The sequence below is a fragment of the Passer montanus genome, unplaced genomic scaffold (assembly GCF_014805655.1).
Source record: "Passer montanus isolate IOZ18808 unplaced genomic scaffold, ASM1480565v1 scaffold46, whole genome shotgun sequence".
Taxonomy (NCBI): domain Eukaryota; kingdom Metazoa; phylum Chordata; class Aves; order Passeriformes; family Passeridae; genus Passer; species Passer montanus.
Genome location: NW_024369485.1, coordinates 5,694,937 through 5,715,466, shown reverse-complemented (window position 1 = coordinate 5,715,466; position 20,530 = coordinate 5,694,937). Strand labels below are relative to the sequence as shown.

The 20,530-nt window shown below is 44.2% G+C and overlaps 1 protein-coding gene across 1 annotated transcript in view; it reads right to left on the bottom strand.

Moving 5' to 3' along the window:
* Positions 1-20,530, bottom strand: part of KLHL29 (kelch like family member 29) — a 324,971-nt gene that overhangs the window by 4,862 nt on the left and 299,579 nt on the right. Inside the window, exons 11-12 of the mRNA XM_039721629.1 lie at positions 17,145-17,338; positions 9,158-9,302 (exon numbers count right to left, since the gene is read on the bottom strand). Of these exons, the coding sequence (XP_039577563.1) occupies positions 9,158-9,302; positions 17,145-17,338 (339 nt within the window). The remainder of the gene's footprint in view (positions 1-9,157; positions 9,303-17,144; positions 17,339-20,530) is intronic.

The following is a 20,530-nucleotide window of genomic DNA, read 5'->3' as shown; positions in this document are numbered from 1 at the left end:
GGCTTAGTTTTAATTTACTGGTGTGGACACGCTGGTGTAGATGGCAGCATCTCACACCAATACAGAGAGGATCTCAGCCCTCAGTCACCACTGAGGTACAAGGCTGGTCTCACTGCTCAGTAACTGATGAAATTCCTCTGAATTAAGCTTTTGATCCAGATGGGAAGAATGGAAAGACTCTACAGGAGACCACAGGAACAGGAGCCAAGCAGCCACCAGCCCTTCCTTGCTGGCTCTGTGCTGCACAGCCGAAATCTGGCCTCAGGTGCTGGTGTTCCCTCAGGCATCTCACGTTAGGTCTCTAAACAGGGACCTGGGTGCTTTCCAAATTCTTGTGTCACATCTTAGCCACCCACATTCCTTCTAGTGAAATCTTCCCTGTGGCATGTTTAGTAGGAGCTACTCTCACCCAGAGCTGCTGCCACCGCAGAGCAGCTGAGCAGCCAAGGAAACTTCCTCAAAATGATCTGGGTCTGGGCTCCTCCCCAGCCCATGCTCTGGATTTGGGGTCACAGCGAGTGGGCAAATGCTGCCCTTGTTCTCTGGAACCTGGGCTACAACCCTGGAAAGAATTCCTGCCGAGTGCCTGGGACAAGCAGCTCAATCCTGTACCTTCCCATCATGGTGCTAATACAGTGGGGAAGAAATGGATGCTGAATTCCACCCTCTGGAAAACTGTGTGAATTTTAAATGGTGATTAGAGCAACTGCTGCTCCCTCCATATGCAATTCCCACAGATAAGACTGGCATGATGCTTGTGAGCCATGCCTGAGGTTAAGCAAAGCAGTGAGCTGCTCCTGCCATGAAGAAACAGTGCTGAGCACACAGTGGGTCCTCGTGAACAGGGAACTTTAACTGTGTGAATTTTAAATGGTGATTAGAGCAACTGCTGCTCCCTCCATATGCAATTCCCACAGATAAGACTGGCATGATGCTTGTGAGCCATGCCTGAGGTTAAGCAAAGCAGTGAGCTGCTCCTGCCATGAAGAAACAGTGCTGAGTTCATGAGTGGCTCCTCATGAACAGGGAACTTTGGAGACATTCACTCAACTCTGGGGCTAAAGTGGTAGGTAGGTCCTTAAGATAATTAGGAATTTTATCCTAAATCCCTGCTACTTTGTAGTATTAGGACAATCACTGCTAATTTCTGGGACCTGAGAGAACAGAAAACTCAAGTGGGTTCTAAAACCTTAAGCAAAGCGAGTGGAAAGGAGTATGCTCATTGCTCTTTCTTCTTTACTGTGACAATATTTCGTTTCTCCCCTCCCCTCCATCCCATCAGCTGTAAAAACATCGTTACCAAGGCTGACATACAAAGAAAGAAATAATTACAATAATTAGGATGCGAGTTTATTGCTTGGTGCCATTAATCCAGAGAGATAAAATGATTACAGGCTGTCAGAGCCTGGGAAGGAAGGAAGGAAGCTCTGTGCCAGAGAGCCTTGCTGCAGGGACACAAACCCTGATGGCTTTGGGGCACTGACTTCCCTGGCTGTGGAGCAGCCAGACCTGAACCTCTCCAGCAGAATGCCTGGGGAGAAGGTAATGGGCATCCAAATCCAGATCACTTCAGCCACTCCTTCCAAAAGAATTATTCAGCAAATTATTACTGTGCAGACTAATGAATGATCCAGCTTTCTACTCTGCAGGTAATTACTGCTGTTCCCTAGAGAGGCTTCTCCTGCCCTGTGACTGATTCTCCCGAGGTGCCTGGGCATCCTTCATTTCCCAAGCAATGCTCAGTATCAGAGGATCATGCTGTGACTGTCCCCTGACACTGCCATGGGTCGGCTGATCCATCTGCTGACCTCCATGAAGGTCTGGATCACAGTCCCAGGAAAATCCCAATGAGGCTGAGGTGTGCCAAGGGCTGGTGGGGACCTGACTGGTGTGCTTGTGTGATCTAAACACCCTTTACATCTCTTCCCTGCCTATCCACCTTTCAGTCCTTGCCCAGGCTGATCAAATGGCAGAGAAGGTCCCTCTCTGACAGCTGCCTGTTAAAGGACTTGATGGACAAACTGAATCACTGAACCAAAAAATCCAAGAACAGCCCAGGCAGGAAGGGACCTTGAAAGATCATCTGCTCCAGCCATTGTGGGAAAGGGGCACCAGATGATATTATCTTGCATCCTGTCCAATCACATCCTGAAAACCTTTGCTGATGGGGACTCCACCACATCCCAGGGTTGGTGGGTTCCAGTGAATGACTGATCTCACTATAAGAAATTCTTGCATCACAATTATTGCATCATCTCTTTGTGCTGCTTTTACCTCTTGCCCCATTGTCTTCTCCCATGGCTCCCTGTCAATAGAGAGCTTCCATCCTCCTTGTGGCTGCTTTTTTAGTGCTGGAATACTCTGTGAGGATCCTCTGAGCCCTCTCTTTCCAGGGAGAAAATACTTTCAGTCTTCCCTCATCAGGCAGGCTAGAGAGCCCTTTGAACATCTTCACAACCCTCCTATTTTTTTTCTTATTTTTTTTTTAACTGTGGGAACCAAAAGTGCTGCCGGACAAGAGCTGAGTACGGCAGGAAAACTAAAGTCTCCTGATGGGCAGTAAGATTTGGAAGTGGAGGATGCCAGTGTCTTTTTTTCTGTATGTTTGAGAGGTGAATGCCTGGGTGCTCTTGCTCCAGCACTTTTCTCTCCCAATGACATGCTGGACATATCATGAAGCAGTAGGACTACAAGAAATGTTAGTTTTATTACTGCTTTAAAATTTCCTGCTCAGTCCTAAATATCACATCAGCCTCATCAGGAAATGTTAACACATAATTGTTAAAAATTCTGTCTTTGAACTCTCAGGGTTGCAAAAGATTTGAAATGGCTGAATTAGTGTATTGTTTTGACTGCCTGAAGCTTAGTATCTACTGATGCCTCAAACAATGTTCCTCTCCCTCCTCATTTCTGGCTATGGATGCAGAAGCACACATTTATTCAAAGCAGTTCCATGAACATTATTGAGTATTAGCAGTTAGGTCGACAAGGATCTGCTTAATAGAAGGAAAAAAAAAGATCCAAAAGATCCCTTCCTTAATTAGTGGATGAATTTCCTTCCTGACCTAAGATATAAGGAGGGCTTTACTGGAGGTGGAACTGCATGATGCTGATGGGATTTTTGGGGTTGTCTTGTGCAGGGACAGGAGCTTCACTTGATGATCTTTGTGCATCCCTTCCAACTGAGGACATTCTGTAATTCTAGGATGCTCACCAACTGGATGGAGCTGGTGTTAGGACGAAGGAAACCTCCAGGGTACCAGCCCCTGTGGCGTGTGGCTCTGGGCAGTGCCAGGCAGAGCTGCAAGTGCCCCTTAATCTGTTAAACCTGGGACCTTTCTGGGACACCTGCACAGTGGTGTGCAGCACTGGAGCAAAAGGCATTGCTGGCCCTGTGTCCCTGGGTGGCAGCAGTCAGGGAGCCAAGGCACTGTCCCCTGCTTGGTGGCAGTGCTGACAGCCCCTGGTGCTGGCAGCCAGGTTGTGCTGCAGAAGGCTCGAGCTCGGGTGGCCGTGTCATGCTGCCAGAAGTGTCATCTTTACAATGAGATGGATAAATGAGGGTCCAGATTAGTCATGGTCAATTAGGAGGATATCATACCCCTTCCTGGAGCAGGATTATTAGTGTGGGTGTTCTGGCCAAGCTCCAGTTATATTCTCCCCTACTCCACAAGCACTTACCCTTGCTAATGATCCAAAACCATCACGTGGCATGGCTACTTGTTGCTGAAAACCAGCAGTGTTTTACTCCACAGTCCACAGCACAGCAGTAATGGCCTGAGTGCTCTGTCTATATCAGTTATGCTTTAATGCCCACCACAATCCTTCATGTCATCAGCTCCTACAGAAATTACTGCTGGTAAGTTAGTCTGGTACAGCAGCTCTCACTGCTCTCTGTGGAGCAGAGGCCCACACCTATGCCTCCTTCCAGACAGGCTGGAAGGTTTTGATTTTCCCTTCTGGACTACAAACACCTCCAGCTGCAAACGCTGCCAGCTGGACACACCAACCTTCCTGCCTGTAGGTTGGGAAGTCCATGGCCATTGAGGAAACCTGTTCCATAATAGTTGCACCTGGGAACATCCATCCAAACAAGCTGTGCTCCAATCCCTTCCAGTGCCTGGAGTCACCATGAGCTTTGCAAGGCAGAAGGGAGCCAGCCTGGGGAGGCTGTAGCTGGTGCTGTAGGTCAGCAGTGCCTGGCAGGTCATTACAGGAAGCATCATGCTTTGCTGTTCAAAAACAAGGCCTGACTTGAAAAGAAGAGGTGGGGGTGGGGGGTGTGTGTATGTGTAAAATAATTCCCACACTGACCCTGGTTTTGTGCTGCTCAGCCTGAGTCAAAGTTTTATTAAAGATTTCCATTCAGCAGAACCATCTAATAAATCTTACTGGTTAGCAGTCAGAGGAGGAGGAAGAAAATGCTTTTCTGGTGTCTGTTGGGAATTGCTGGTACTAAATTAGCTTCTCTGGAATTATTGCTGGCACCACCATGCTGCTGCTGTTGCCCCGTGGAGGCTCTCTGTAGCACAAGCCTGTTTGCAACGCTGCCTGCATTCTAAGCAAGCAGAATATGGAATTTTTAATCATGCACAGGAATGCATTTGGTATTCTTTTCACTTGTGGAAAAATAAACCCTTGAAGGGCGCTGCAGGAAGGGAGAACTCCCACCTGCAAAGGGAGGCCTTGCCATGCTGAAGGGGAGGGATATCTGCAAGTCTTTTTGGAGGGAGGTGTCTGGCAGAGCAAGGTGTCATCATCTCATCCTGGCTTTTCATTCCTGTTGGCTGCTGTCCACCTTCTCAAGATCCTGCAAATAAACAGGGGCTGCCAAACTGAGAAAGGGTGTGTGGCAAAAAGCTCACACTTGTCTGATGTTTGGGAAATGTCAAATATTTCCCTCACCTGTTGTGTGGAAGGTGTTCAACCTCTCAGTGAATTTTAAAATGCTTCAGGCCTATTATAGCTCTTTTCCTGTTTAGCACCATCTTTCAAAGGGTTAATTCTACATCAGCATGAATTTCTTATTGACTTCCATCAGGCTAGGCTTAATCTGAAAATGATCCTCAATTTGCTCTTCTGTTGATTGTGAGCTGGAGACCCAAACCATTTATTTTTCATTTTTCATTAAAAGTAATTTAACTTGATATTAAAACCATTTGAATGGACCTTTAATTTTTCACAGACAGGGAATGTCACACACATTTCTTTTCCCTCTGCTCGAGGCTATCATGCTCCCTCATCACTAACATGTAGAAACAAAGCAGATAAAAATAAAAGTGATGCGGTCAAGATTTTTCCCAGCAAATTCAGTATTGAGTGATTCCTGGTGAGAGGAGATCAATAGCATGCAGTTAATTTTTAAGTTGTTTATGTTGCTGCTTTTAAACCATGCTTTTTGTGATCCATGCTAATGAGTGGAATGAGGAATTTATAGATTCACAGGCTAAGGTCAGAAGGGACCTCTGTGCTTAGTTAATCTGAGCTTGTGTATACGCAGGCCATGGACATTTCCCCAGGCAGCATCTCTCCTGGAAACGTATCTAATCTTCTCTTAAAAACAGCGAGTGTTGGTGAGTTCACCCCCTCCCTTGCTGCTTCTCTGTTTAATTATCCTTGCTGTTGGAAAAGTGCTTCACTTACGAGATGTGTAACTTGACTTTCCAGCCCCTGTAACCTGCTACGCCTTTGTCTGCGAGACTGAAACCTTCTCCATTTGCTCCCAGTGATCAAGTCACCTCTCAGCCTTTCTTTGATAAACTCCTTGAGTTTCATGTCAAAGGTTTGATTTGCAATCTGGGGTCATTTTGGCAGCTTCCCTTTGAACTTTTATTGATATTTCCACGTGTTGATGCAGGACCCAGGACCCACACTCGTCTCCCAGCACCGAATGCGGCAGCACTCGCTCTACCCAGCTTCAGCTTGTTTTTATTTTGGTGTTGGGGTATGTTTTATATCCCCAATATCGCACTGACCTTTTATCCAGAGCACTGTGATGCGAGCTCATGTTGTGTTGCTCTGACTGATCTCATTTATGTCCTCCTCTGAGAGCCTGGCTTTCTAAGGGAGCGGGGCTGCTATGAGTGTGCTTGCTCCGTGTCTCACTTTGTATTTAAAATACCACTGCTGGCTTCAGACAGTTCAACTGAGATATTCAGGGAACTGATAAAATAGCTCCTTCTGTAATATTTTGTACCCAGTAAGTGTTAAGCCCCCTGCAGCCTTATCAGGAGAGATTTTCTATTACTTGGATTGTTGATAGATGTATTAAATAGCATTGGAGAAGAAGAAATGCTTGCTGCCAGTGGCCTTGCTGAATGATACCTTCTCATTAACAACTACATTTTGAGATCGGTCAGTGAAGCAGATTTAATCTCTCTACCATGTGCCTTGTTAATTCCATACAATGCTGGCCAAATACCTTGGAGAAATTGCAGTATATTACAGCATCACAGTTGTCTTTAGCAGCCAGGCGTGTTGTATTACAAACCAAAACAAAGAATCAGGCTTCCCAACACCTCTGGTGGACTTGGCAGTGTCAGGTTTATGGCTGGATTCGAGGACCTTAGAGGTCTTTTCAAACCTAAATGAGTCTATAACAACAGGGTGGCTTAACAAGCTTCATTTTCCAGAAAAGTGCATTGATTGATCTTTATTATTTTATTAGCATCTAGTTATTTGTTGATGAAATCCCAAATTAACCACTCTGGTATTTTGCAGAGGACCAACATGAGGCTAAGTGAGACCACTTACCTTGATGCTAGTACTTTGCAAAATTAATTGCTGCACTGAAATTCTCCTTTTCACCTTTTCAAAGTACAGAAACACTCTGGCAGTGCCCTGATCCATCCTTGACTTGAAAAGTTATTAAAAATCAACATTAGTGGTTCAATCAGCTTCTCAATGAAGTCTCTAAAGACACCTGTGTCTGAGACAGCTGGATTGCTGGATCTGATAATATAATTTCAGAGTTCCCATCTTTCCTTGCTGCCAACAGTAACTGCTTTTGGTCCCTCGCAGAACACAGAAACAACCCTCCTTGTTCCCTTTCAAATACAGATGAGAAACATCTACCCAATTGGTCTGTATTTTACTTTGCTACCTCATCAGTCTCATCAGCAGTGGTTTTATAACCGATTCAAATTACAAATTTAGTCTCCAAAGTTTTTAAGTGCCTTCCTTTTTACTCCCAATAGCCCTCAGCACTGGTTCCCTCAGCCTCCTGTAGCAGCAGCAGGTTTTAAACCTATTTGTTACTGCTGACCACCTATCTTCCCTATTTCCACACACACTGATTTATTTAGGTTTTGTCACAGGCTTTACATGGTTTTGGGCTGAAATATTTTTCCTTGACTGTTTGCCAGTGCATTCAAGAATCTTTGAAATGGTGCCTTTTTTGCTTCCAAATATATGTATTTCTTTGGTGACCATTACACTATAAACATAGGTTTCCTGACCACTGTTGCTTTAGGCATTAGAAAAAAATGTCATTTAAAAGTTTGAAGTTACTTTTTATGTACAGGTGGCAAATTCTGCTTAAACAAAGCCCATTATTATGGTGCCTAAGCACTAGGGAATATTTAGGTCACCGGTTCACTTTCCTTGGTTGTTCTGTTCTGCACAGTGCAGAGCAAAGCCTCCCTTCATGGTAGAAACCCTGGCAAGTTTTCAGGTGAGGTGCTCAGCCAACAGCTGAAATCAGCCATGCAATTTCTCTTGTATATTTAACAGATTCTGGTTACTTTTTACAAACCCAAGATGTTCACAGAGCAGCTCATCCCTCTCTGTGATGGATGGGAAGATGCAGGAACGTATCAAATGTCCCAGTCCCTCATGGTTCATTTTACAGCTTAGGGCTCTAATACTGAGTGGTATTGTGCCTGTTATTTCTGGTTTTCAGGAGAAAAATACCATTATGTGCTGCCTGAACACTGCACGCCTCATCCTGCTTTGCCTCCTGCTAGAGTGGAGGGACTGGGAGGATGTTCCCTTAGAGCAGGGGAACAGGGCAGCAGCCACTGGGATGGAGCTGGCTGGGGACAGAGATGGTGCTTACAGATTGCTTACAGCAATACAGCAATATTTGCTCCAGCAGCCAGGAAAGAGTGCCTCTTTAAATTAATAAAAGGAAGGGAGAAAGGTGAAAATGAGAAAAAAAAACCAGCAAAAAGAGAAAAACTGAGCATGATTTCTTAAAAGGCATTTTCTCATGTCCATTGAAGTGAAAGGCTAAATCCAAGTTAAAACATGGACGTGATTTCCAACAACAGGATGGGGGCCAGGAACACCCCTGGAACAAGGTGCAGTTGGCTGAATATTTGGAAGAAGCTGGTGCTCTTCCTCCCACCCCAGACAGTGTTTGATCAGGACAGTGCCTGGCACATCCCCTCCACCCTGCCTTGGCTCAGTGCCTCAGGGTGCTGCTGCACCAGATGTGGGTGACAAACCCTCACCTGATGCCTGTGGCAGTGTCTAGAGACCAGCTGTGGCTTTTCCAGGGAAACCAGCAGCCAGCCCTTCCCCAGCCTGGGAATCTGCTCTGTGAAGGGCTGGCTGTGCAAAACAAGCCTGTCTTTCAGTAGCAGCCATGTAAAACTATTTAAAAGGCCTTTAAGTGCTGCCAGTACCTGCAATGGCTGCCAAGTTTTATTTTTGTCACACAATTGGTGAAATTGGTTCAACTTGTGACCACGATCAGGGAAGGGAGCCCAAAAAGCAATCACAAGCACCTAATAAATAACAGTAATTAATACCCGTGTGTAGTGCTTACTCAGAATTCTTTTTCTTTCAAGGATCTTTTAGCTGGTTAGCAAAAACATTCCACATAATGGTGGTTTCTCCTACAGAGGGTATTTATCATCCTCTAGTTGCACATGGCAAAGTGAGAACAGCATTCCTGTAATCACTGGAGGAGCCCAACTCACATCCCACCCCATGATCCATCGTGCCTGAATGTGAGGAGACACGTGAACCATAACAGAGTGCTGAATGTACACTTTGGGAAATGCTGTGTGCCTGAGCACATACAGAAAAGAGATGAGGAAAAACCCCAAATGGTTCACACCTCCCTTCCCCTCTCCCCTTCACTTGTAGTATCTTATTTATCAACAGAAAATGTTAAGGCACCGGTAATTCCATTTTAATGTTTTTTTCTCACCTGCAGAACTGCCTGGAGTGGTTCATGTTGGGACCTGCTTTAATATTGCCTTTCTCTGGGTCATAGATGGTGGTTGCTCGTGCATAAGCTCCTCCAAGAATAAAGATGAACCCATTGAGAGTGACTGCAGGAGCATATTTGTTATCTGTCAATGGAAAGCAACACTGAGATCAGTTTTAGGCTCAGGTTTGGAGACTCTTTTTTTATTTATACATTCCCCTTATTTATAAATAAGTCACGTTTCTCTAAACCTCCAAGGCTAGGGAAAGAAAAATGAGGAAACCTTTCCTGGTTTTGTTCTCCTCTCTCCAAGTTCTCAAAGGCACTTTTAAAGTTCATCACTTCTTCATCCCCCAGTATGTGCCTACCTCTAAACTGGTAAAGAACAATTACATTCTCCTGAAGCCTAATGGAGTCACCAAGAAAGTTCCACAGTTACATATGAAATTAAGAGGTCAGATTATTTCAGAATTTTGAATTGCTGCAAGTTTTAGCTGAGGTGCTTCCCATGCCTGTGCAGCAGCTAAGTACAGCAGAAACCCACAGCACAGAGACCCCCTTAATAACATCCAATAGTTGATTCTCTTTTATATTGTGCTTTTGCTTGTGGGAATGTCACCCATGCATTTCCAGAAGATTTTCTGAGACCTGATTGCTTTGTCACCCAGATCTGTCTCATAAATTCACCTGCATTTTTATTTTCAGATGTGTGTGTATCTCCAAGCAGTCCTGTAATTTAGCAACAAACTGTGTGAGGTTGGGAGTTTGAAATTAAGCAAATCTCTCATCCTGCGTCAAGTTCAATCAGATTTTCTGAGGACACTTAAAAATTCTTGTTAGCTGTGGCATTATTAGAAATATTAGTAAAACTAATCATAAATTATTGAATAAAATAATTCTAATCTAATTAGTTGGCTTGTCCCTTATGCTGCTAGCACGCCATATGCACATTATTAAATATGAGCCAGTTGGGCTGAAATTTCTCATGATGATGTCTGTCTTGATGAGATACAGTTTTTTAATCAACATTTCTGCGGAGCCAGTCAGTAATGCTTGGGAACAAAAGATGGGAAAATACATTATTTGAGTTAAAATAAGCCTCACAACCAGTTCTCTAAGAGGCAGGTGGCTTAGCCCTTCGGGGTGTGAAGGGCATGTTTCCTGGGAGGCCAGGGGTCAGGGGACACATAAAAATTCTCCATTTGTAGTGATATATAAGTTAAAGCCTTTCCAAAATCTGCATTTTCATGTGCTCAGGGAAGGTTGATTCCCCCACAGCTCCAACAAGGAATCAGACTGGACACAGTCCTGTGGTTTCAGCCCCTGCAACCTCCTCCCAAGGGGACGTGCAGGCAGAAGCCGGAGAGGAGTGAGATACAACCTTTACTGTGCTCTTACATCTCTGATACCAGCCTCTACATAACACCAAAGGGGTTTCTATGTTCTTCCCAAACCTACAGCATTATGACTCTGTCCTTTTAGGAACACAGAAAAGGATGGGCTTAAACCAGATCTGGCAGCTTTATTTTGGGATTTGCTTACCTCTTGCATGGTGTGTTGTAACCCTGAGGCTCCTGCAAAACTACCTTATACCATTAAATATTTAACAGAGATTTAATTTGACAGGAGTTAAGCAAAAGCTGATGAACACCTCCAGAAGAGAGGTATCTCCTTAATTGCAGTTTCAGCTGGTAAAACTAGAATGAAAAGAGTGGTTTTGTGTTGTCTGCTTCTGTCCCAGCATGGCCATGGGGTGGTCTGGCTCAGTTCATCCCACCCCGTGCTGGGAGGTGCTCAGGGGGACCTACAGGGGTGAAGCACCCAGCAGGGAAACAGACAGAACCCATGTGATGGGTTAAAGTTGAGCTCCTGCTACGCTGAGTATCTACAGGCATATGTCAAAAAACCACGGCTGTATTAGGAAAATGTCACTGATCCTTGGGAACAGATGGCAAGAAACTAATTCATCCAGAAAATAGAACAAGGAGTATTCAGTTTCTTCGCAGTGCCACTAAGCCACTGTAATTCATCAGAAAGGCTTATCTATCCCAACAACCCGGCTCGCATCCCTTTCCAAATCAGACTTGCATATGTGACATTTTTTCCACTTAAGACACTCACCAGAAATTTTCCATATTTAATTATCACATCTTCCTGGGTGTTTTTTTTTTTTTTTCTCTGACTAGCACTGTTTTGAAGGAGAATGAAACTCTGGCTTTAAAAAAAACTCCTAAGCTCCCAAATCTCACAGGGAAATTATTTGGGGCTCCCTCATGGCAGAAACAGTGACTTCTCAGGGGACTGAATCACTGACTTCACATTTCTTTTTGTTAAAGAATGAGAGGGAAACCTCTTGGGTATTTTTATAGTGATTTTTTTTTTCCTTTTTGAATAGGCAGACAGTCTGATATTCTTTTTCTTCCTTTCTTAAGAGGCAATCGTGTTTGATTCTCATCAATTTTTCAATACATCTCCTATCTCTTGTCTTTTTACTGCTTTTGTCTTTTGCTCTAATTTCATAAATGGGTTATCAAGTAAGTCTGAGACAGAGAAACAGAAAAACCTTTGCTGTTTCTTTCAGGAAGGGAACTGTTCACAGAAAAGTCTCTTGTTACTGATGAAGATAAAGCAAAAAGACATGAGGGACACCCCTCCAGAAACAGGTAGTGATGAAGCAGGGTTGTTTTTTTTTTTTGTTTGTTTTGTTACCCTGGAGACAGGCATTGTTAATGGATACCGGATTTTGGAAACCTCAGGTCATCATTCCTGATACTTCAGTGTGGATGACCACCTTCAATCTTTAGCCTTACTTCATCCCACGTGCAACCCACACTCTTCCTGTGGTGGTGCCTTTTTCAGGGCTTGGTACGCTCATGCAAACTCTCAGGAGACTCCAATTTCTGTCTCTGTTTGAAGTCCTTACATGGTCCCAGTGCAAGGTAGCTGGTGGGGGAGCCCAGTTTTGCAAAAGCATGTTCTGGCTGGGCTTTTTGGTCAATGTGCAGCAAGCTGGAGAGGAGGTAGACAAAGCTACTGGGGGTGAACATGAGCTTCTGTGTGTCCAAGGCTTGTGTGGGATACAGTGGGGACACTGGGTATTTCAAAAGGCTGCTGGAGAAAAGGAACAGGGGGAGAGGAAGCATGGAAACAGAGAAGCAGTCTCCTTTCCTCTCTGAAGTCTAAGTGTTGAAGCTGTTGGATATAGTAATCCATTTCTGGCTGGAAAATCTTAAATGGGATTTGTCCAGGTCAGCAAACACACTTGAGATTAGAAGGCAGAATAAATGTAAATGAAATAATAGGTAAAAGGTAATCTTCTCTCCAAGTGGATAACATGGTAACATCTTTCTTCTTTTCTGTTGCTAGAGGAAGATAAGCCAGTAGTTCTATTCTGTGACAGGCCACTGGAGGAAGGAGTGTGCACTCCACGACAATCCTTGAGCCAGAGGTGTCCTTCACGTGGGGCTGATGATTTAACCTGCTGCTGTGCTCCTTGCTTAGGGAGGACAGGCTGCTCTTGGGATGTGTCTGTGGCTCTCACATCTCTCCCTACATTACATGGCCAAGCAGCACAGTCCTGTTTTCCCTTCTGTGATTGCTCAAAGATCTTACACTGCCTTCCAGTAATGGACTTGGTCAGAGACTGAAGGGGCACTACAATGAATGGCAGCAGCATTTCATACAGAAAAAGGTTATTCTAACCAAGCTTGTTAAACATTTTTATTGGGAGGAGGAAATGCAGGAGGGCCATCAGTCCAGGCAGAACTCCAACCAAATTGTCTCCTGGCAGGCATGCCTGGTAGGGAGGTAGATGCACTTGATGGAGCAGATTAGAGAGGAATCTGGTTAATACAAACTAAGGCTGCTTTTAATAGTAAGTGCATCTTCCCCTCCTTGAACACCCTGCAGACCAACTCAAGAATGGCACGGCTGTAGGATGACCAGGAGACTGTGATCTCAGCTCGTGAGGCCCAGGTGAAGCTGCTGCATGATCAATGAGGGCTTGGATGTCACCCTGCAGGCTCAGAGCTCTCCTGGGAGCTGATCTCTTCCAGATACAAACTGGCTCCCCCACTGACCCTTGAGCAAACCCTCCTTGGAGACCCCACAGTCCAGTGTCCTCACTTGCCAACACCACGTTTCGTGTATGTGTGGTGGGCATGGCCCATGCCAAAGCAGGAGGCTCCACCTGCCACCACAGGGCAGCTTCAGCACCAAATTTATGGGCACCATGTTGGTGAGCTTCAGTTTGAGAGTGCTGGGAAAAGAACAGCCATGGAGATGAAGGGGAGGTAGGAGTGAAGAGGACACTGAATAAACATCAACACAAAAATACTGCTTTTGCAGGGCAGAGAATAGGTAGGGAAACACTGGGGAGTGGAAAAAGTCATTCTGAAGGGAGCACATGGCATGTACAGAGGAGATATGGGTGCAATAAAAATTCAAGCTTAGTAGGTTGAAAAATACTAAGAACTGTCCGTGGGAAGAAAAATACACTGAAGAATGAGATGAAACACTCATTGCTGTGGGACTTTCAGGTGTAAGCCAGCTAATACCACACTATTGGCCTTGAACTATTGGCCTTGGGAGAGTGCCAAGATATGTATTTGATTTTTCTTGTAAAGTAAAAAAAAAAAAAATTATTATTATTATTCATTTTAGCCAAAATAAGCCATGGGACAGTGCAGTAAAAATGCACAGATGCTTCTAGCACTGTTTTCCAGACAGGTCTTGCATTCTGAGGTCTGTGATTGTCCCACTTTGGTGGGACATCTGACATATCACTGCAGGAGTAAATGGTATGGTGAGGAGCTAGATACTTGTATTAGAAACCAGAAATATTCACAGATCTTAGATCTCTGTTATCTGGCTCTCACCAGATTGAAAAATTTAATAGTGATGGTAATTAAATACTGGTTTTCTTACAATCCAAAAACGTTAATAAAAACTTTTAATTCCACACTGACTGTTCAGAGTATCAAAAAAAAGGTATAATTTAGTGCCCTGTCATGAAGGCACAACGGGAACTAAAAGGCAGTGACCAAGTAATTAGGCTTACTTAGAATCCCTGACTTCAGCATGTCTGTGGCCATCTTGTTAAATAAGACAAAGCTCAGGAAGCTGGGCATGGAATACATTTTTAGCACAGCTATATAGGACATCTTGTCCAGAAATGGAAAGGCAGATGCTGTAAGTACATAGCCCTGGTTCATTTACTCATGTAGGACTTTTGTTTTCACATCTAAAACCATGAGAGGAGGATGTGCAACAAGGTTTACTACAAACATGCAGTGTGGAAGCCCTGTAAGGCTCCCAGTGACATCCAGCTGTGGGCTGCACTGCTGCAGGAACATCTGCCCACTCCAAGGTGGGAAGGACTGACACAGGGCAGAGGACAGGGCATTGAGGAAGGCTTTCTCCTCCCCAAATGTGGATGTGTGTGACCAACACATGCCCAAAGGCTTCCACAGCATCTGCATGCAGGGTGTCAGTGAGCCTGGTGTCATACCTACTGCTCACAGGCATCCATGTCCCAGCACCTCCTGACACCTAAAGCATAAGGAATAAATGGGAACTGGGAGTGAATTCACTGCATATTCCTAGAATTCCAGGCAGAATAGCAAGAGCTGAGCTGCGTGGATGTGCTATCAGTCCCCAGTCTGCATCTCCTCTGCGCAGGCAGGATGTCAGTGTCCAGCCTGCTCACCTCTACTCAGACTGGACAAAACATGAGCCATGGTTGACGCCAGTGCTGCCTTGGGTTAGGCTGGCATGGGATGCTTTGACAGAGATGGACCTTTTGGGTTCAAACATGTGCCACGCTGCATTCAACTCACTATCATAAAATACCACAGTGAACTGAGACACGTGCTAGTGGTCTGAAAATCTCCACAGACCTTTCTGGAGGCTGCTTTCAATACCTGCAGCTAGTGTTGCATATCTGAGCATGCTTGAGGCATTTTTAAATAAACTGCTGTCTTATTTGAGGTCAAACAGGTTTCACTGATCTTTGGGGTGACTTTGTAACAACTCTCCATCAGGCATCTCAGTTTCCTTAGCTCAGAGGTACACCTTAGAAACTCACAAATCAACAGAAAAAGGCTCTGAGACTATCAGAAGCACCCTGGCAATGATCATGTCAGGATTGATCCCAGCTCCATTTTGCAAAAGGCTCCTTCTACTTCCTCTTTCCTTTAGTCTGTACTGTACCTGGCACTGCATCTTGTTCTTGGGGGGGATACTTTAAAAATACCGATGGCACTATGGTTTCTGTAGAGCTGGGGAAATTAAAATGTATTTCCAAAATTCCCACTTCCTTGTAGTGAAGATCAGGCATTACACCAGTTCACATTCCCAGACATTCTCCATGGTGGTGACATTTTTCAGACTTTGTGTTATTTTAAGTTATTTCAAGTAAATTGACGTTATACATTATCCAACAAAGAACTCCTTGTTTTATCATTTATTTTATGCCTTCAGCTTAACTAATGAACTTTGCTTACACCAAGAAACATAAGTACCATCTTCTAACTTCATGAGAATATTTAATGTATTTTTGTACTGTTAGGAAATAATAGTACAACTCTATTAGAACAATGGGTGATGAACCCAACTCTGGATGGTTAAGATATTTTTTTTAACCACACATGGTGCTGACATTTGCTAGACTCTAACAAGCCCAGGGGATGATTCCTTAGCTCCTGTGGCACTTGCACTATTATGGTAAGGAAGAGGAACACAATAAGTGCCTAATGCACTCATTTTTGCAGGGTTCTGTGAATCCAGGAAAACCTCACACTCTCAGTCGGTGGATTAAAGGAGCAGCAAGGTAAGTTCCTAGCTGTAGCCAGGACTTACCTGAATACCTTACAGCTGTCCTTCTGTGATTACTTGCTACTTCTATCACTCTAAGGCTCAGTAATGAAATCATGATTTTTTAAAAAATGAAGTCACATTTTCAACACAAATGGTGAAACACTGGAACAGGTTGCCCAGACAGGCAGTATATGGCCCATCCCTGGAAACTTCCAAGGTCAAGCTGGACAGGTCTCTGAGCAAACTGAATTAGTGAAAGATGTCCTTGGTTATTGCTTGGGTTACATGACCTTTAAAGGTCCCAAACCACCGTGTGACTCTCTGAACTAGGAGGTGAGGGCAAACCACTCTGAAAGCAGCTTCTCTGCAGTAACTGTGTGTGAGTTGTTTCTTTGCCACTTGGGTGCAGCCAGACTGAAGGCTGGCAGAGCCCAGTGCAGAGCAGATGACCCAGGTCAGCTGTCGCCTGCAGGAGCATCCTCACCTGGCTGAGTGCTAAACCTCATTGCCAAAAGCAGCCTAAACACTCAGGGTGCAAATCGCCACACAAAGCAAGTAACTTGCAAACTTCTGAGTGCTGTGCTAATTTTGGAAGAAAGTCACCACTCTGACATTGGCTGGTACACTGGAAAACCTGGTTTCTTGTCTTGCTCTTTATGTTTGGTGAGCTCAAGGGCTTCATGAACTAATAAACACAGTTTTAATAAACTACATCTTGAAGCTTTCAGCCTCTGAAGCACATATGCCTGTGGACACCACTGATAAATCCCAGTTCAGAATGCCTGTCACTTCCCACAGGACAGGCAGCCTTTTACCAAACCCATGAGTGATAATCCACTACTTGAGCAGTGCTGTGAGCCCACATGGGACAACACAGGATGCCAGCATGAAGTTTCACTGCGCTTGGAGATTTTTAGAACCTAAAATGGCTAATTGTTCATACCTAGTTAACTGATTTATTTTCTCCTCTGCTTTGAACTCATCACTTCCAGCTGGTAACTAGTGTGTATTAATGAGTGACAAGTGCCTTCAGTGAAAATCCAGGTAACTGCTTCTCTGGTACAATGTGTTACAGGGATATCCCCTCCCACCCCACAACTCCCTTGCTTTCTGCAAAGGCATTCAGACACCCGTAGCACAGAGATCTGCTGCAACACCACACGTGGCTTACCAATCATGGGGGACTCTATGAAACTCCACGAGTTGGTCTGAGGGACGTAGGACTGCAAGACACCCGCGGCTCGGCCGGCCTCGTTGACCCCCCCGAAGACGTAGACCTTGCCCCCGCAGACGGTGGCCGCGGCCGAGTGCACGGCCTTGGGCAGCGGCGCGATGGTCTCCCACTGGTTGGTGATGGTGTCGTACCTGGGGAGGACAGCAGGCACAGTGAGCTGAGCTCAGCAGCACCAGGCAGCACAGAAAGGCAGGCAAGCAGCAGAAAAGCAGAGGTGGAAATGTGTTTTTTTTTTAAATGTTTTGCAAATTCAGCCACTTGGTAAATAGGCAGCACAGAAAGGCAGGCAAGCAGCAGAAAAGCAGAGGTGGAAATGTGATTTTTTTAAAACGTCTTGCAAATTCAGCCACTTGGTAAACGGCGTAATGAATGCTTTTCTCTAAGGTTTTAAAACATGGATAGGAGCCCAGAGAAAGCTGGTTCTGTTTTCTGTATATGCCTCTCAAATCTCATTATAGTCCAAGGTGCAGAAACTTGGGACATCTTTGTTGAGATGTCTTCCACTGATTAATTTCTTTTAATGAGTATACAATGAGATTATTCTTGCTAATCAGTGCGGGGATATCCAATAGTGACTGTGGGCAGGCAACTGTTAATATACTTCAGTTGTTCAGCTTGTGGAACACATCTCACCTGCAACATAATGCAACATGATGGCTGCTTTTACTCCAGTTAACTGACCAGCAACTCTCATTTTGTGCCAGAATAAGTTGCTTCCATTTAATTTTCATTGTGCAAACCAAGCTACATTGCTTCATTTCAGGATGCTGCAGCTGTTAATGCTGGAGTAAGATTTCACCATTGCATTTGTATTTGACATGAATCAAACAGAAAAGAGTATGCATGAAAGTGCTAAATTAGTTTTTTAAGGTCATCAGTATCTGATTTAATTAAGTCATTGACCATAAGGGATGTACAGTTAACAATCCATGGATGAAGATTCATTTTAGACAACATCACAAGTACAGGCATCCTTTTTTTTTTGAAGATAATGTGGCAGGGATCCAAATAGCTGCTCTAAAATGAGTCTTGGAGACAGTGGAGAATAATGTGATTTTTAGGTTTCTGTATTTCCATGTAATGACAGATGCAGTCAAACAGGAGTTTCCTGCATAGTGATTTTTCAGAGTTGTTGACTGCCAGAACAGAAGCTCTCACCACCCATTCAGGACTTTTGCTCTTAAAGGCAGTGATATACAATATGCAAACATGAAATGAATAGATGAACATGAACCCATCTGCAAAATATGATTTGGAAACAAGGGAATTCTCCCTCTGTAACATGTCCCTCAAATTTTCACTGTTCAAACTTAGGGAAAATAAAAGGGAGGAAGGAATGATAAAAATGGCAGAAACAGCAGAAAATAATGTGCTTAATAAAAATGCACTAATGAGTTTCCAATTAATATAACTGAAAGTAATTAACCCACTCATAGAACTGAAGCAAAAGCAAGAGGGAGGCAAACTTTAACTAAAAAAAAAAATAAATTAGGGAAGTCCCTTATAATGAGCATGGAGAACTGCCTTGTATGATGCTCTAAATTAGTTACAGAGAAATTAAATTCATCTACAACAAGTGATCAAAGGGAAGAAATATAACAAGATTAAACAACATGGTGCTGGGAGCATTCACAGTGACACACCTTTACTGGCTGATTCTTGTACCAAACCTGAGCCTGCAGATGCATTTTGACTGCACAAGCAGCTCCTCCAGGTAAGCACCACGTGCTGCATCTCCTGCATTCATTCCCAGCACTCAGAGGGAGCAACACTCACATCCACCCGAACAGATATGCAAAAGAATCTCACATAATATAAAGTTTCACACATTGCTTTTGGGACACACTTTGCTAATTCAGCTACTGCAGTAATTGGTAATTTAATTTTTGATGTCTTGTTAAAAAAATTGGCTATAATTGGGTATAGAATGGGAAAAACAACAGAGCTGAGAACTGACCTAGTGTTCTTTCTCTTGTTCCTCCTTTAGGTCCATTCCACCTGTCAACTGATACATTTTGTCTCACACCATCTACTCTGATTTAGCACCAGGAACATTTGTGGGCAGTCAAAGTGGTCTGAGATGGGGGTGGTGAGCAGCCAAGTCCCTTCTCTGTTGCTGGCAGAAGTACCTGGCACACTTCAGCTCCCAAGACAAGGAGATTCTTGGCAATGACCTTCTGGGTGTCCCAGTATGTTTTTGGGAAGAAGGGGTTATATCCTTCATGTATGCTGGGGGCTGGGTGTGGCTGAGGCCTGCATCCCCAGGAATACTGGGGAAAGGTTCAAATTACAAAAACAATCATCGTTTTTCTGGATGAATTTCCTTACTGAGGCCTCAGGTCCCACAGACCCCATTTTTAACCCACTTCCACTGCTCTCTGTTTATGCTCTGTGATGGCAGAACTGTCCTTCATCTGCCAATGAGAAACCAAAAATGATGAGTCCCACTTCATCTGCTGCAAGCCAAAGGCTGAAAATCTACTGGATACAGGTGCATCTGGTGAAGCTTAAAGCCCTACTCTTTTCTTGAAGGTCATTTGGTTAAAAAATCAGTGAACCATAAAGCAGGTGGAAGCAAATTCTTGTCCACCTAACATGGGCATCTAACGTGGTTTTTACATGGGCTGCTCTCTTCAGTGAGTGTCTACTCTAGTCCTGAGGTTGAAGAGGAGAAATTGATGCCTTCAAGATTTTGTAACAGCTGTCCACCAAGTCCCTCCATCCCCTGGGAATTTATTCCTCCGGTTCACTCCCTCCTTGCAAAATGCATAGACTTGATTTCTAGTCTGTTTTGCTTCAGTTTCCACCCACCAGAAAGTTTGTTTCTTTTTCCCTGTTGGATTATAAAGCTGTCTGCTTATCAAATCTCTCTCTTTCACATATGGACGTGCTGAAAATAATAAAGTCAACTCTTTACCTTCTATGGGATAAACTAAGTAGTCTAAGCTCCTTAAGTCTCTGCAAGGCAGGTTTCCATCATTTTGGTCTATCTCAAGTCAGCTCTTAATGTGTTCACACAAGGATTTGCACCAGATTAACTAAATTGGTTTAAAAATGAATGAAGGTGAACCTTTGTAACCTCCCAGGACAGAAAATACTGACACCTGCTTTAGCTCCCTGCCCTAGGGCTTTTCCATCTGTTGTGTCATCTCTGGCACTGCCATCACACCACGGCCACTGGTGCTCCTGGGGCTGCTGGCTGCCTGTCACACCAGCCCTGCTCAAGGGCCAGCAGGGAGGAAACTGATTGAAAGAATAATCACTTTGATCTCTTTCCATTAGTCAAGCTTTGCATTCGAGTCTCCTGTTTGAAGCCCTAGATG